At 34.3% G+C, this 17903-nt stretch overlaps 1 protein-coding gene across 1 annotated transcript in view; it reads left to right on the top strand.

Moving 5' to 3' along the window:
- The first annotated feature begins 95 nt into the window (after nt 1-95).
- Nucleotides 96-17903, top strand: part of LOC144438182 (DENN domain-containing protein 11-like) — a 48967-nt gene continuing 31159 nt past the window's right edge. Inside the window, exon 1 of the mRNA XM_078127216.1 lies at nt 96-348. Within this exon, the coding sequence (XP_077983342.1) occupies nt 96-348 (253 nt within the window). The remainder of the gene's footprint in view (nt 349-17903) is intronic.

The following is a 17903-nucleotide window of genomic DNA, read 5'->3' as shown; positions in this document are numbered from 1 at the left end:
GAAGCGCGCCCTCCACCTCCAAACAGTGGCAAAGGTCACGGCTCAAGCGTACTCAACCACTTCGGTATCCGAATAAATATTCGACGACTGTGAAAATGGCGGACGGCAGCGATAAAGCACCGCTTTTAGTCAATATAGAGGAGGAACCTCAAAATGAATACTATGACCCCCATGAGAAAATCAAAGAACTGTATATGCGGGAATCAGGACTTGCAGTTCCGGTTGGCATTGTGCGTCAAAATGACGGCGACGATACGATAAACATCAGTGCCAGTAACTCGGTATGCGATCTAACAGAGGATGATCATATCGTGGCGATCTTCGTAGTAGCTTTCGATACACGATCAGGTAGGCCCACTTTAATTACGGGAATTATTTCCGACTGTCGTCATCTACGATATGATCATCGAGAACTAATAATATATTCATGGTTTAAAAACTCTTATCTAGATATCGTACGGGTGATTGCCAAAATATTATGTGTGTACACATTTTTATATTGAAATGTAATTCTGTAAAAGTGCTGACGCCGGTTCATTTTACAGCTGTGTGAAAAATGTTCTGTATTAATACTAATAGTGAAATGACACGTGTATTGTACAAACAATAAGATAATAAACGTGACGTCTTGAAAAGGGCAATAATGGAATAACTCGTGGGTACCCGTGAATCTAATGAACAACAAAACGTGCGGAAAATATAAGTTTTTCTCAGGTTTTCAGGAAACGACAAAGTGACACGTTTGATGTAAGTTTCTGACAAACATCGAAACAAGAGCAAAAGTTGATTAAAAGTGACGCTGATTGTATTTCTCTCAGACATTTTTGTGGTATGTCAGTAGTCTAACTTTTCAGTGCTCACACAATACAATGTACATAACAATGCAATTTTCGCTTCCATTGTAAATATCGTTTGTTAATTCACTAAGACAATGAAGAAACTCACAGATGTTATGCAAATTAGAGTTTTGTTGCAATTATTTTTCAAAGAAAAGCACAAAAGTTTGGTTCCGGTGAAGAAATCATAATTCAACGTTTAACAAAAAAAATTACCAAGGCATTTGATTAATCACCCATTGTTTAGAAAAATGTCACAAATTGGTAATTAATTTCCACCAATTTTGAACAAGTATTAATCATTTAATGAGAATTAATTTGATTGTAGTTGAAGTAAAAATCAATATTCGCCCAAATTCATCACTACTTAATAAACTCCTGTGATTAAACTAATTACTAATGTTTATGGAATTAGAAAGTAATTTTTAATTATTTTTTAATAGGTAAGAATGAAGAAGAATATTTATAGATGTGTAAAATCAAACAGCAGTGAAAAAAATAAGTCATAAATATGTTGAGAATTACTAAAATTATTAATAATTAATTATCAGTAAGATGTACTCCAAGTAAATATGTATTCAAAAGACAGAAATACAGTAATATTTTGTGGTTTTTTGCTTTTATTAATAGTACATCATATTTATTGCAGGGTTTCAGTTATCAAGTAAATTTGATTATGTACACAAAACTGAAAATATTAAAACATTGAAATTAGTTCTGATATGCAGCGTTATGGGTTTCACATTTTTGGTCAATCTTGAAATTTAATCAAGATAGGGTTTACTCAGGTGAAGAGTAAGGACACTGTAAGGCCCCCTATCTAGTAATATAATTATTACTAACTTAAGTGGTTCACTGTATTTACAAAATCTGAGATGGGAACCTTCAGGGCATTTCACGTTATTTCCTTCCCTGTATACAAAAGGACAGTGTACATGTATATGCCAGGTTTTTTTTTTTGTTTTGTTTTGTTTTGTTTTTAATTGAAGGTATAGTTTGTTTGTAAGAATTTAGATTTGGGGCTAATGTTAACGTGCATGCCATATATAATTTCTTCTATTTCAAACCTCAAAACATGTATTATTAAAGCAAAAGTAATGAGTAGAACAGTCCTGATAAATAAACTCAATCCTGACAAATCAATATTCTTCCTCATAGGATAAAGGCAAGATATATAGCAGGTCATTACCTGACTGTATATCTAAATGTTATGGAATAGAACGACACACTGCAAGTTCTTATAAATGGTTAAATATACGCAAGGAAAGATCTAAAAGTCATTACAAAGAGAACACAACTGAAAGATAGAAAAGGCGTCGTTAGATATTAGGGAATTATGTAAAGAATCTATTATTAGGGTTAGGTGTGTTTGAATATTAAAAATGGTTGTTAGACTGATGGACATTATTTTACATCAGTGGTGGCAGCTACACAGTTGTATCTGCTCAGTAGTCATTGACAAACGTTATGTAGTGGCACAATCAAAGATTGTAGCAAGCATCCTATATTGATCAAATTTCTTACAGCGCAGTGCAGATTAGTGTTCACTGGCTCTGTTTGCTACAAGCATGCAGAAACCAATAAGAAACTACACCATACAATAGCAAGATTGAACGAATACAGTTTCTTACTGAATATGTTACACCATGCAGACATGAAAACATTGGTGCTCGCTTGTGTCTCTGGTTACAGTTTGCAAATATATATGCAAATATCCCTAGCAACAAGACCATGTTCATAGCAACAGCCATAATGCAGTTGTCCTACAATACCATTGCCACTCTTTGTTATTTATTTATTCATTCAAGCTAAGTGTACATATAGCACAATTGTGGTCTTGCTATCTTACAGTGTAGAATGTGCTGCAGTTTCTTATTGGTTTCTGTGCGATTTTATTAAACACACAGCCAGTGAACATGCAATTGCCTTTGATGTTAGCCACAAAGCATATTTTTGGCAATGTAATATAATGTGAATTTGATGAATAAATATATAAAAAACTAAACCATGTGTACCATTACATGTATATAATTTTGATGTTATATTTTCCATTCAAGTTCATATCTATTAAGTTTGTAGCGTAAATCTTTTATTTATGCCTAAAATTAAATCAGCAGCTACTAAAAATGTATATGATAACAATCTTGAACTACAAAAGCTATTTTAAGACATTTTATCGAGTGAAATATTAGAGCAGTCTAAATCTCTCTCTGTGTGAGAACGAAACCATGTGTTGTTGTACCAGCAGGTTTTTCTATCAAAATAGTCAACTGGTACAGGTATATAGGCAATGCTGACCTTTTCATAAAGATCTGAAGTGGATATAGGCTCAGTCAATGATTGTATTATAATAGAAATATCAATATTGAGTCTGCCCTTTACTGGTTATTATCATTCCATTTTCTCTGTCAAAAATATTAACTGATCAAGAAATAGCTGCACATAATCTGATATATAGTTGTAATTACAAAATGTGATAGGTTATTTGTACAGTGTATTAAATCTTTTAAGTGCATTCAACAAATGTTTCCTTTCATTCAAATTTAATGTCAAAGTGTTGATCGACATTTTACCGGTGGTGGGGGTATTGATCGGATACTTTCCAGTCCCGCACACTCATGGTTTAAAGTGGGATTTTTAAGTGGAGTGTTAAAATTAAAATCTTGGAATTTTCGTACTAAATAAATGGAATGTATTTTAATTAATTAGTATTAAGGTTAGGAGAATGTGATGTGATTTATTATGAGAAATTGGTTGTCATCAGTGGCTGTATAGGAAATCATTTACTTTCATTGACAAATTAACAATCTGTGCCTTGAATTATAGTTGATGGAGGGTTTATACTTGAATATACATGTACCTTGAGATAATTCAAAGGTTTTTGCAATGAAGTCAATCGTAAAGGTAATACAAGACAGAACTGTGTAACATGGGAGTGCTGGTGTTACTGTGTGATGTACAATGGGATTATGTACCTTCTGGATCTTACATTCATTTGCATGAGTGCGTGCCGCTGCAGTGTTCTCGGCAGTCACAACCCCAAACCTACATGTAAGACAAGTGTATACCCTGTGAGTACATACATGTACACCAGCATTCATACATCATCGGGTTGTTTTACTTGCATTAATATGTTTATTTTTTTTAAAAATCAAATTTTATCAAATATAGATTAAAATGCATTTGCATGAGTTTGTGCCCAGGTATACAATATACATACACAAGGTGCTCAGTATTGCACGGCAGTTTAAATGCTAAAAATGTGTGTTCATCAGTGCAAGTATAATCACTGGTGCATACAAAATTGACAGACAGCATGGTTGTTAATTATTGATCACTTCAAGGCATGGAATGGGATACATGGCCATGATGTAAAGTAGATAACAAAGGAAATTAGATGACAACACTCAAACATTGACAGAGGTCAGAGGTCATGATCATGGTATTAAAAGTTGATTGACAGAAATGAAGTTATGGAAATAAAGATGACATATTGTGCTTTCTTGTATGTTAATAGACTTAAATGCATAAAAGGATACAGTTACCAAATACTGGTAAAATGTACACGTCTAATGTGGTAGTGTAAATTCTTTGTAGGTTCCTCAGGAAATTATCAAGATTTTCCTTCAAATGTGGAAAAAAGTGAATTTTTAAAAGAAATCTCCACATAAACCGTGATTGTTCAAGATTTCCCATATCATTTTATATTCTGTGTCTGAAAATAATAACAGAAACACTTGAAAGATTATCTCCTTTTTTGGGGTCAAAAAAGCTTACATTGTAAGAAAAACATTGAGAATTTACATGGTTTGTGTTGTCTGGGTTCTGAAACATTTAACACAAACAACAAAAGTTGTGTATGTAAAAGATTTCAATCTCTGGTCATCCGGTTTCTCTGCAACCTTTACAAAAAAAGGCTTTCCAACACAAATATTGAACTCTGACATTAGAATCTAGACAGACTACATTTTTACATGTAATTTTGTTTGCCATTTTAGCGATAAGAGATCAACACATGATGAAATTGAAAGGTGGTATTCTACAGTGTTACAATGACTTGTGGGTCTTCCCATTTCATAGTGTACATCACTATAAGTTGTGTGATACTACGTTTTAAGATAGTGTCGCTAAGATGGAAAAACCCACAAAAAAATCCCCCCAAAAACCCACAACAAAACACACACATACATGTACCACCATCAGTTGGGATGAAAAGTTTGAAATTATGGTATGCACTAATAGTTTTGTCATTCCCTATCGCTGTGTTTCTGTATCGCTGGGTTTCTGTCTGTCTGTCTGTCTGTCTGTATGTTCTCTCTCTCGCTCTCTCTCTCTCTTTCTCTCTCTCTCTCTCTCTCTCTCTCTCTCTCTCTCTCTCTCTCTCTCTCTCTTGCTCTTTCTCTCACTCACACACACACAATATATATACTTGTAAATATGTTTAAATACTACGTTATTTTGTATACATGTATGTACATATTAAGATGATTTCTGAAAATCAAATTAAAATTTGTACCCCATAGGTATACTTTACTAATAATTAGCTATATATGTATATTCTCTGGAGACATTGTGTAATATATCATTTTGTCTTATTTATACCACTTATATGTGACATGCAAGACCTGTTTTTTAAATATCACATTTTCTGTGCTTAATGTATTTTTCATGTCCCATGGACCATTGAGATACAAAACATATAAATTTTGTATTTATCAAGGAATTCCCAGGGTACAACAATATGTATGTGCCTACACGTGATGAAATAAGTTCTGACTTTTACTCATAGTATATATTCGTTGCATTTACAGATTGTGTGGTTATCATTCCCAAGTATTGTCTTCGTTCAGCTAAGTGAAATACGAGTGACGGACCTAAGGGGTCTTGTCACTTCAGATTTAACATGATGAAAGGCTAGGTTCACAAGTATTTTCTGGCTGAATGAATAAAATATTGCGAAATAATATAATCCTGCACAAGCATTATTTATGAAAAATTGACTCTTTTGCCTCATTTATAGCACTGTAGTACAAATGAGACTTGTAATGTCACGATGTGGAATGACCAATGTATATATTATAATCCCATATTTTATGTTCAAACACATTCAACTTGGCTTGTGTGTTGTAAAATGAATCTTATCGCAACAATTTCCTCTTAGAGTTTATGACAACTGACACAGATATAGTTATGGGAAACTATGTTTGAATTAATACTGTAACAGCTTCCTACCTAGCTGCAATAATTGTAGCGTCTTGTTGCGGTTTTGTGGGTTTTTTCGTCTGTTTTGGTGACTTTTTAAGTTTTTGTGTTTAACCCGCACCTAACGCTACAATTCCTACTGCAGGAATTCCAATCAGCTGGTGCGATGCGGATCTGCTTCGCACGTATCAATCCCTATTTTCGCCAAAACATCGACCTACCTACGGAAAATCTGACATTTCCTAACCGCAACACTTCTTAGGAATCCCCCGCAGCACAATCGACGGCCCGATCTGCCCTTTCCCCCGTCAAAAACGGCCGCCGAACATGCGAGACGAGACAATTTTGAAAACTTTCGCGGCTACGAGATCTCGGCAAATGTATCGCGTGATCAACGACCTTCGTTTTCAAAATTGTCTCGCTACTTCCTACCATGCCAATACAATGTATATAAGCACTTTAGGTATTACATTTGTAATATAAAGACGGCTAAACATATGTCCTTATAAAAACACTGCTGCTTTTTGTGATTTACTTGATTGTCACTACTCTATGGTATGATATTTAGGTTTAATACTTATAAACAGGAAAGTGATCTCATGTGATACATTATATAATTGTAGTCATGCATTGTATATTAAGATTACGTTTTGGCAGGAAGTCTGAAATTAAAGGCAGTCAGTCAGTCAGTCATAACAAAGTTGGACTTTGAGTTGGTAAACAATATGTAGTATGTTATTCTTTCATCATTGCAGTATCTTTATGATAATGTAATAATCATATTCAAAAAACAAGTTATGCAATTTTGTATTACATGAAGCACGAAATTAAAAAAATTTACACTACATTGTATACAGGGATGTACATGTATGCATGTTGTTACAGTGTAACAACTCTACAGGGATGTACATGTATGCATATTGTTACAGTGTAACAACTCTACAGGGATGTACAATGTAAGCATGTTGTTACAGTGTAACAACTATACAGGGATGTACAATGTATGCATGTTGTTACTGTGTACAACTACTGTATACATGGATGTACATTGTTGTTACAGCATATTAATCACTATACAGGGATGTATGCATGTTGTTACAGTGTAACAACTATACACAAATGTACATGTATGCATATTGTTACAGTGTAACAGCTTTACAAGGATGTACATGTATACATGTTGTTACAGTGTACAAATGTAACACCTACATTGTATACAGAGATATACATGTTATTACAGTGTAGCAACTGGGAATTAAGAGTATTAAATGGTAAGAGGAATATAATGCTATATAAAAAACATACTGTTTACTTTAAAGTCTTACCCAGTCTCCATTACTATAGATATTCCTACATCTACATCACTAACAACTTAATATGTTTCATTACATACATGTAGTACTATTACAACAATATTATTTTAATTTCTATATCATTTGCCATATTATGCTTTTCCCGTGCGTGTGTGCCAGTTCTGACAATGAAATTTTAATACTATAAAGCTTGAATTACTACATAGAAAATGAAAAGTGACGATGTAAGCTTAGGGAGGAGAAACACCACCTGCTGTTTAGATTTAGAGTGATGACAAATAGACACGTACGGTACGTTTTGAGGCAGATCCTGGGTCCGGTTTGATCCTCTAAATATATCAAACTTTATGTTTAGGAATTGTACAAATATATACAAAATTTGTAGTGTAGATGAATGCTTTACGGACTATACAAAAAAATATAGTTGAAGTTGAAGTTCAAGATTACAGTGTTTTCTGTAATTTAAAATAAAAAGCCAAGTTCACAAAGTTTATAACAAAGTTGACTGAAATGAAAAACTCGGTAGACATGAAAGAGAGTATTAAGTAAATTTGAAAATGAATTAGAATTTTTTCCTTGATCAGAGTTTTTAATCAGATTGTGTTACATTCATAGGGCTGTACATTGTATAATACATGTACATTGTAGCCGCCTGGGGTATAACCCTTCATGGTGTTTGCATCATCTCAAACAACTGTGACATAGGTCTTCTACATTACAGCAGTACATATATACATACATTTATCTTCTGTATAATAATTGACAGGGATGTTTGACGAACTATGACATCAAGGAATGATTTACAACTTGAAATTAAATTAAACCCTGTAGACATAAAGAACACGTCAACGTTGATCATTATTCAATTTGAATTATTACAATATGATGGTCATTATTAATTTTCTTTCTATGGTAATGAAACAGAGATTAATATGACTACGTAGAATTTTTATTGACCGAGTGAAAATGGAATTTTCTTTTCAAATATTGCTTACCTTTGGTATTTTGTGGAAGACGCATATATTCTTCTTCATATTTCTTGGACAGTTGTAGTCTTGACTTTGAAGCGAGACAAGCTCAGTTTATAAGCTTTTTACTCAAAGTGAAAATACTTCCATAATAACCTTGATTAAACTATTTTAAAATGAATTTATTGTTGATGCATGCTTTCTATGACATTACAATTGTCTTCTGGCATAGTTAAGAACAGTTGATTGCATAGTATGGATTTCGTGAACATTTTTGACACTTATCTTGTTCATATATGCCATTGGAACGTTTATTAATTATTCATGTATCTGGATACCAGGTTAATAATAACGGTATTTTAGCAATTTTCAGTGAATATGTTGTTGGTTGTTTGATAGACAAGTGGCGTGCTCATCAATATCTGTTTGCTTGTTGCTTTGGCTTTGTTAATCTCTTCACTGTTTTCACATTTTTGCGAATAAAATAATATTTTGCTGCCAATTTATATGACTATGTGATTCAAATGATGTGTCTGTGCCACTACATATGATAAAACCTTTACGGCCCAGATATGGGTTGAGCGGCACTCGGTCATAGGGCTTTATACGGACCCTCCTAAAGTCAGGCCCTTCTGCCACACAACCTCGGTCCGCAAAACCCATATCCGGGCCGTAAAGATTATTATGTCATTGGATGGTTTATGAGACTCGGTGATATCATAATACCAGGTTTGAGTTCAGTCGGTTGCTTGTGGTGATTAAGTGTGCTTCAGTAGATACAATAATGCAAGTACCATTTAAATATGCAGAACAAATTATGCCTAAACACGTATAAACTGATGCTTGTGGCCCTTAAAAGCTAAGGACAATACAAGTGACACTTAAGAGCATTGTCACTATCCATGTCAAAGACAGATATGAAGTTACAAACCCGTATATAAAAAGTTCCAGTTTAAATAAAGAAAAATATTGGAGAATAATATAAGTATACCTGTGCAAGCTTAATTTAAGGAAAACTTACGAAAATAATGGCGATTTCTTATGTTTTGACTCAAATTTTGAGCATTGCAGAACTAATGATGCAGATGTGATTTATCTTTGTCTAGACCAACCAGGGTATATGTGTCATATTTTCTGTTTGAAAGCAGACAACTTGGCATATGCATGGTACAAAGCCAGTATGTAGTTCAGAATGTCAACCATATTACCATAGACAGGACGTTAATTCAGAAATATAGGTCAACCGACTGTCACAGCTTACAGTATACTCATAAATATTCATCAGATTCAAATACAGTATGCTTGTAGTATAATGAAATAGGCCGGGTCAGACAAGATCATCTACAAATCCAACGAACTGAATAAGTGTCACATACATGTAAAGCTATTTTTTCTCAATATATTTCTTCGTTCAACCAAGGAAAATATTAGTGATCTAAGGGGGCCATGTCACCACGAGTCTCTAGACAAGTAGTGACACTACCGTTAGGTCATGAGTAATTTTTCAGCTGAATGAAGAAAAGTAATGCTGAATAATATAACTGTTATACCTTGTCAAGCATAATTTATGAAAAAATTTGTAAAAAAATAATGTCGATTTTGAATGTTTGACTCATAAATTCAAGTACTGCTGAATCAGTGGCGTAGACTCGGGTTGTCATGATGTAAAACGACCCAGGGTATGTAATCCGTATTTTCTGTTCAAAGACAGTAACTTGGTTTGTGAATAGTATTATAATAATAATAAAATATAAACTATTAATAATTTCTTTGGTCCGTGATAAAGTTGTATGAAAAGAGATTTATGAATCATGAATATTTTAAGTTCTGTTGCATTTGCATACATTTGCTAACTCCCATGAGTCAATGCGTGTGTTGCTTTTGAAATTTTACTCACTTCATACTAGGCAGGTATACTTTTCACTTCATTGATTGCAATTGGCATTTCTCTGTATGTACATGTATACACTATTACAACTATAGGCAAATTAAAATTCATTGACTTCATGTGTTTTCCGTTCCTTTCCTGATGGCTACACACTTCAGAATCTGTTTCCTTGAGAATGTCTCCAAGCAGGAAATGCAAATGACTTTCTCTGTGACATTCACCAAAACAAATGTTTTGGTTGGTTGAGCAGTGTTTATTGTATCATGACTAACCAATGAAGGTGATTGTTACTACCAGCACTTTGTTACAAGCAATAAAAATGCAGTGAAGTGAGCGATAATATAGTCTGGCGTGATTGTGAAATGACTTGGCTCCGTGGGATTACGGTTGTTCGGGTTAGATTTCCCAGTTGGTTTAATTTCATAACTGCATGTGTCTTTGAACACACACTGGGTTTGTATTGTGACAACATTCAATGGTACATGTATATTATCCCACTCCTGCAATCTTGCTAAATGTCAAAGAAATAGCACAACTATTATCAGCCATTTTATACATGAATATACTTGAGGCTACATTGTCAGCATTAGCCTAACTGTTTGTCTTTATGTCCGTCTCTTGTCTGTCTGTCTGTCTGATGCTGTGTGCCTGTGTCTATCTCTGTTGATTGTTCAATTTGCTGAGAGGTTGACTGTGGTTTTCCTGAGTGTCTCTGCCTTCTTGCCTGTTTGTCTGGCTGCCTGCCTGCTTGCCTGTTTGTCTGCCTGCCTGCCTGCCTGCCTGTCTGTCTGTCTGTCTGTCTGTCTGTCTGTCTGTCTGTCTGCCTGCCTGCCTGCCTGCCTGCCTGCCTGTGTCTGCCTGCCTGTCTGTCTGTCTCTGTCAGTCTGTATCGGCTCTGCCAAATGCCCATGTGTCTATCTATGCCTTGTCACTGAGTTAAAGACGATTAGTTACAAACCCTTAGGTCACAAGTGTCGACTGGTTGAATGAAATAAGATATTGGAGAATAATATGACTATACTTTAATACTGCAAGAAAAAAGTGGAAAATAAAGGCAACTCAGAATTGTATTGACTTGATAGTGAGAGTACCTCAGAACCATGCAACCAGGCTATAAATTGTGTATTTTCTGTTTGAATGCATGCAGCTGCCTTGTGCATAATATATAATACATTTTGTCTTTCTGCTAACATCACCGGCTTATAAATTATCTTGTTGATGAACATCAAATACTGATATCTGAAAGAGATTTCTTCAATTTCTTTATGTAAAGAGAAGATTTTAGCAAGTTTTTCTCAGAAAAAGCATTCACTCACAACTCAAACACAGGTCTAACAAAAGGAAATGTTCAGTATACTTTTCGCATGGGAATTTTATTTTCAGCCATATTTGCATCAAAAACATTTTTTTAACTTTAATCATTTTATGAGCATGAAACCATTTTACCGTAAACTTACGAGAATACCAGCAACTGCATGGAAGTCGGTATGAATCAATGATGGCAGGTACATTTTTATGTGGCATGGAGGAAAACAGTATCCTGTCTATAGATTCTAAAATATGCTATTTAAATACTGAAAAAAAGCATAAAATTTAGATTTACCGTCCAGAAAATGGATAGTTTTGGATAGTTTTCATTATCGGTATTAGTTCTTAAGGAATGATTATGGTTGATCCCTAGGTAGGGGATGGAGGTACTACCATTGAAAAAGTTAGAGTGATGTGCCACCCAAATGGTTTTCTTTTTGGTGTCAGATATGGCGTGCTACATTTGTATCTGCACACAGTCTCCCACTGAATCGTTCTAGTCCACATATTGGTTTTGCTAACTGAACTTGTATATATGAAAACTTGGATATTTGATTATCAAATTTTACAAAGTCATGATTTGCAGCAGTATACAGGTACAAAAATATCTATACGCAAATGAGCAACCAGGTTTTGAAATTAAAGTACATTTCAGTCAGGACTTTAACAAACATTACAAACAGCAAAACTGACAACCACCAGACAGAGACTGCAACAAGATCTCTTATAATAGAGTAGATGAAAATGTTATGACGCCAGGACTCAATGCAATATTAAAACTGACGCATTCACTCGACCTTTTATGTTCGTCAATCTGCAAATGGAAATCTTGAATTGTAAAATCCAGACCAGATAATGCAGACAAGATCGGCTTCTGTGTAATTGTACCTTTGTATTCACACAAAAAAAGTTTGGTCACCATGCAATTTGATACCTCTAGATTCACAATACAAAATGTCTGTCGCCTTCAAATTTGATATCGCTTGTACGCAACATGTTATAGTGCAGTGCATAGATTCTAAGTGCATAATACAGTGAGGAGGTTTTAAGTTATCATTGAATCCAACACCTTTTCAGAGTGTCTCAGATATCACTACTAAGCTGCCCAGGGTAGTAGTACTGTGTAGGAGATAATGATGGTTAATTGAGAAAACCAAAAACACTGGTCACTTAAAGTTCTGCATGATTTACTGCACTCTCACAAGCCACACTGTAATTTCTCTTCTTAGAATGACGAATCGTCTTGGACAGTACTGTAAAAGAATTGAAGCTCTGGTTTATGATGATGGATTTTATGTACATTTGTACATGTCAAACAGAATGCAAGAGCAGCTTACTTGTAGCTATAATTTTCCAAATCCTGTAACCCAAGATTTTTTTTTTCAGACTACAAGATATACTTTTATTATATGTAATTTTTGATTATTTTGGGGAATATTAAATGAAAATTATCAATATCGGGAGAGTGGTTTTGAAATATTAATTGACAAATATGTGACATCGATATGGTTTCAACACCAAGTTACTGGAATGTTTACATGCTGGTAGTGGTTGGTGGCTAATAACATGAAATATTGTTTTCATGGCTAGCTTCCTGCATTGTGAAATGACTACAGGCAATTTATAGGAGACTGCAAAATTTGCACTCGGTCGTACTCGTGTAGAATTTATTGTCTTATTTATAATTCATATATGAATGATGTGGTGTATTACTATTATATTTTGTATATTGCTACATTTGTAGTTCATTGACTTTGTGTGCCAGGGTTTTTTAGCAGTATGTTTACGTGTACAAACTCTTTCCTGTAGTGATGGGAAATGTTAACCATAGCTGCATGGAAAAAATGGCAAGAGGGAAAGATAATTTATGATATAACAGTTTACCACTCAGTGCATAGCTAGGTGTAGGTGACTGCAGTGCAGCCGCGGGGTTGTGGATGGGCAGGGTGGGCTGGGTGGTGATGGTGGGGTATACGCCGGGTGGGGATTGGATGGGTGGTGATGGTGGTGGTAGCAGTGGGATGGGGTTGGGATTGTGTGGGTGGTAGGGTGACAATTGGATGGGTGGTGGTTGGTGGGCATGGGCAGACATGTATATGTGTATTGGAATACTTTTTGAAATAAACAAATTCAAAGACATATTTGTAGAATTTTGTATCTGTAAATTTTTTTGGGAAAATAATCTGCAGTGAGATAGTTACACGTATTTGTTTCTGCCTTCTGGCTAGTATTCATATGACTATAGTCAGACATTATTACACAGAGCATACATTAAATATATGAGAATTATGCAGATGCACAAATAGTTTGCCTTGTCATAAAAGCTTAGATTTTCAAAGTTTGATTTGTCATGTGTCAACTGATATACTTGAGTTCAATATTTTGCTGCATAATTTTTAATAGATCAATCAAATGATACATCACTCTATGTCTACAAAACTGACAGGCTTGGAGACACATGACTGTATGTAATGATTGACTAACTTATCTTTAAGATGGAGCCGAGGCGGTCTAGAATATTTGAAAGGGGGGGGGGGGGGGGGGCTACCAGTGGCCAGCTCTCATAGGGGTATGCCCACACCCCTTTTTAGACCCATTTTGAACAAAAACCACTAACCTATTTTAGACCATTGCAGGTTTTTAGAAGATGCAATTTCCTGGCGAATTGCAAAATGTAGTTATCACTAAAATTAAAAATGTTTCCACATGAAGCAATATTTTTTGGGTGGGTGGGGGTGTGGGTGGGCATTAATGGCACAGTTATGATTTGGTAGACGATGGACCACACTTCAGACCAAGCAAAATAGAAAATAGTGTAGAGTGGACTCCATTTTATTTTTAGACTCTTCAGCTCAAAAAGAAAAACCCACCCCATTTTAGACTAAAGCTTCATTCAATGAGTCCATCTGTCTGTATAAAACTTTGAAGTGAACTGATTCAGAAGTACAAAAGTAGTTGTCATAAGGAGAAAGTACTTTAAAATTGTCATGCTCAGTATTAAACACCTGTCATCGAAAAAATTAATAAATAATTTGAGTTTTTGATAATTCAGCAATCAATAAATATGAAATATGTGTAATTAATTATTGATAATTGTCTAGAATTATGTTAATTGAAAATAGGCAATAAATATTGATTAGATGAAGGTCCGATTGTTATACCTCAATTGTCATCATAATTTAATTGATAGCACATGGTACCGCCACCAATTTTTATTTATTTCTCTCCTGTGTATTGAAGTCTATTTCTGTTCCCACACATTAACTTTTTATGACATGTTATCACGAACATCAGTTTTGAATAATGGTTGTAGAGAGCACAGTTGAGATCTAAACAGAATATGAATATATATATAATATATATGACATTTTCACAAACCAGAGCTGTTATTTCTTCCACGACACTGTGACTGTGCTGAAAAAGAAGCTGTGGTTTACGATGAAGATATATATACATGAATATAAAATCAGAAATGCTGATGACTTTCAATGAAATGTGCCTTGTTTCAACATTGACATTTTATTCCTGTGTCTGTATAGTTTTAGGAAATGAATGTTTCTCAGAAATCAGTGACTTGTCACTAGCCTGCCCAATGTATCCTCCGCTCTGTCCAGGGTCAAAGGACTTATTGATACCCTTGGTTCTGTACATGTATAAGCTTTCATCTTCCATTTGATGTTTCAGTAATACATATTAAGTGAATGGCCAGTCACTCATCTAGCTAGTAGACAGACTACATCATCATGTACCTCCTTGTGACCAAACATTTTACTACAAATTTTCCCCATCAGACTTTATGGTTACTTATGTTGTATTTTCTCCATCAGACTTTTTGCTTGAATATTTACATTAGCAAGCAACGCCATTTTTATACCAAACTTTGCCAGAAATGATATTACATATTAAATCAGTAATTGAATGTCTAAGAACACAACTTTGATTTCCAGCGTAGTTACTTTTCTGTGTTCATTCCATGTTATATTCTAGCAGTATCATGGGTTTGACTTCAATTGCACAAGTACCATTCCCGGGATAATTAAATTTTGTATATAGTCAACTTTCTCATGTTCATTCCAGCGATATCCTGGGTTGGACCTCAATTGCAAACCACTGATTCCCAGCGTAAATACATATGTCCATATTCATTTGAAGTGTATTCTGAAATTATCTCGAGCTGGACCTCACTGGCACACCATTGATTTATGGCGTAACTACATTATCACATTCATTCAGTTTATTCTGACATTATCCCGACTGAGACTTCGATGGCCTCATCTTTTATACAGTAATCAGATTCAAATGAATACTAACTGACTGGTTGTCCCTTAGGACTGTCAGTTTAAGGTTGAGAAATGTCAGTTCACTAACACTACAACACTGGAATGCCGTCAGAATTGTCACAATTCAATCTTAACAAACCTTCGTTAATCGTGTTACATGTATGTCCCTACAAGCAGACATAACTTGTCGTTTAACATGTATGCATGACTAAAATGATGGGAATTTTTTTAGCCATTATCATCCAAGCTAACTCAAATGTGATATACATTGTACATTTTGTTGCATGTGAGTGTGACTTGCATGTGATTAAAATGACAAAACTAGGAGCATGATCATGCAAATTAATTATTATGTGACAGGTATGTATGTTTATTGATAAAGTATGTGTGATTACAATGTTGGAAAATTTGGGGAGTTACCAAGCTGAATTCTGAGATGTTTTGTTTTATCATATTCACACTATTGCATTCGCACTGTGTATTTTCAGTTGAATATCCGGGCCGGATGATTAATCAATTGGAGGTATATATATGAAATTAAGTGCTGCTTAGAATGCACAGTGCCTTGGGGACCAATTTCCTAATACTGTTGAAATAAAAGTTCTTCCAATTTCTTTAAATTTTGCCATGTCAAAGTTTGTTCCTTGGCCTTTTGAAATAATAATTAAATAAACAAAACTTAGGGTTCATCATGTCTTGCTTTCAAAAATCTTTAATTTTCCCACATCAAATTCACAAACAGTAATTGGTGGCCATATTGGATTCTAAAATGTCTTGATTTTGAGAAATGTATTTTGGTTTCTATTTCAAAAAAATGTATGGTGACCCCCTGATTTTTTAAAATATATACTTAAGTTAGTCTAAGGTGCATACTTCTATGTTATTATTAAACTAAAATCTAAGATAAATCTGACATAGGGAAGTTATTTGTTCATAATAGACAATCAGATCTTACTGGCAAAATCTTTTGCTTGAATAAGTCTTTGTATTACATGTACATGTTTAGTTTTTTTATCTTAATTGCCATCTTCTACATCAGATACGTACTTCAAAAATTGTAAGTTATATGCAAATCTGAAAGGCTCCACTAATACATGTAGATGAGTTGTTCAACAGCCCTAAGCCCATGTACATGTATGTGTTCTGCCATTTTGGGGATTTCTTGCAAGGAATTGTGGGAAAACTACAGGAAATGACATCATAGTTGTCACAGTCTCTGTTTTTACTCAAAGATTTGTCAGAACATCTTTTAAGTTTTAGAAGAAAAATTGGTAAAATTTGCCAAAATTATCACAGCTACAGACGTCAGAAATGTCCACATCTGTAAAATAAATTCAGATGTATTAGATATATCTTTATAAATTTTCACGTTCTGAGCAAGTCTTCAATTTGCTTGTACCGAGCTCAATTTGCTTGTACCGAATTGCTCGAGGAGTTGACCTCCTTTTGTGTAAATGCAATCATGGAAAGTCAGTTTTAGGAGATTGGAATGGATACATTCGTGCAGTTTAATGGTTTAGAAGTCTATTGAAAGAGATGTTGCCAAGCAGTATCTGTTTTTCATGATTTTTGATGTATAATTTGACCTTTCGTGTACTACTACGCAAATAAGTTCAAATGTCTTCAACTTATAAAGTGTGAATGTTTAAGTGCATTGCATGTCAATTGCAACCTATTATGTTTCCATAAAAAGTGCCGTTATGAATTATAAAAAGATAAAACATCTACTTGATGGGTGAGTAGTACCGGGTATAGTGTAATATTTTATTCAAATTTGTAAATATCTAGCTGTCGTTTCTAAGAGGACAAATAAACCTGCGTGGTTAAGTATTTTTTTAATAGCAAAGCCTGAAATAAAAGTTTAAAAGCAAGTTGATATATTTATTTGTATGTAAAATATGAAGGTATATGTATTTGTGCACAGCACACCCTGCTAAGCATACAATGTATTTGTAAATTGTCCTGATAAAAGTGACTGCATAATAATGTCATCCATTATCACAAAACCAAGTTCAACAGTAACTATGTTTGCTCACTGAATTATAAACTACATATGTACTTTTAAGGAACATTACTGATAATTGATATCAAATGTAAGTACTGCAACT

This window comes from Glandiceps talaboti, chromosome 7 (assembly GCF_964340395.1).
Source record: "Glandiceps talaboti chromosome 7, keGlaTala1.1, whole genome shotgun sequence".
NCBI lineage: Eukaryota > Metazoa > Hemichordata > Enteropneusta > Spengelidae > Glandiceps > Glandiceps talaboti.
This window is presented reverse-complemented; position numbering and strand designations above follow the sequence as displayed.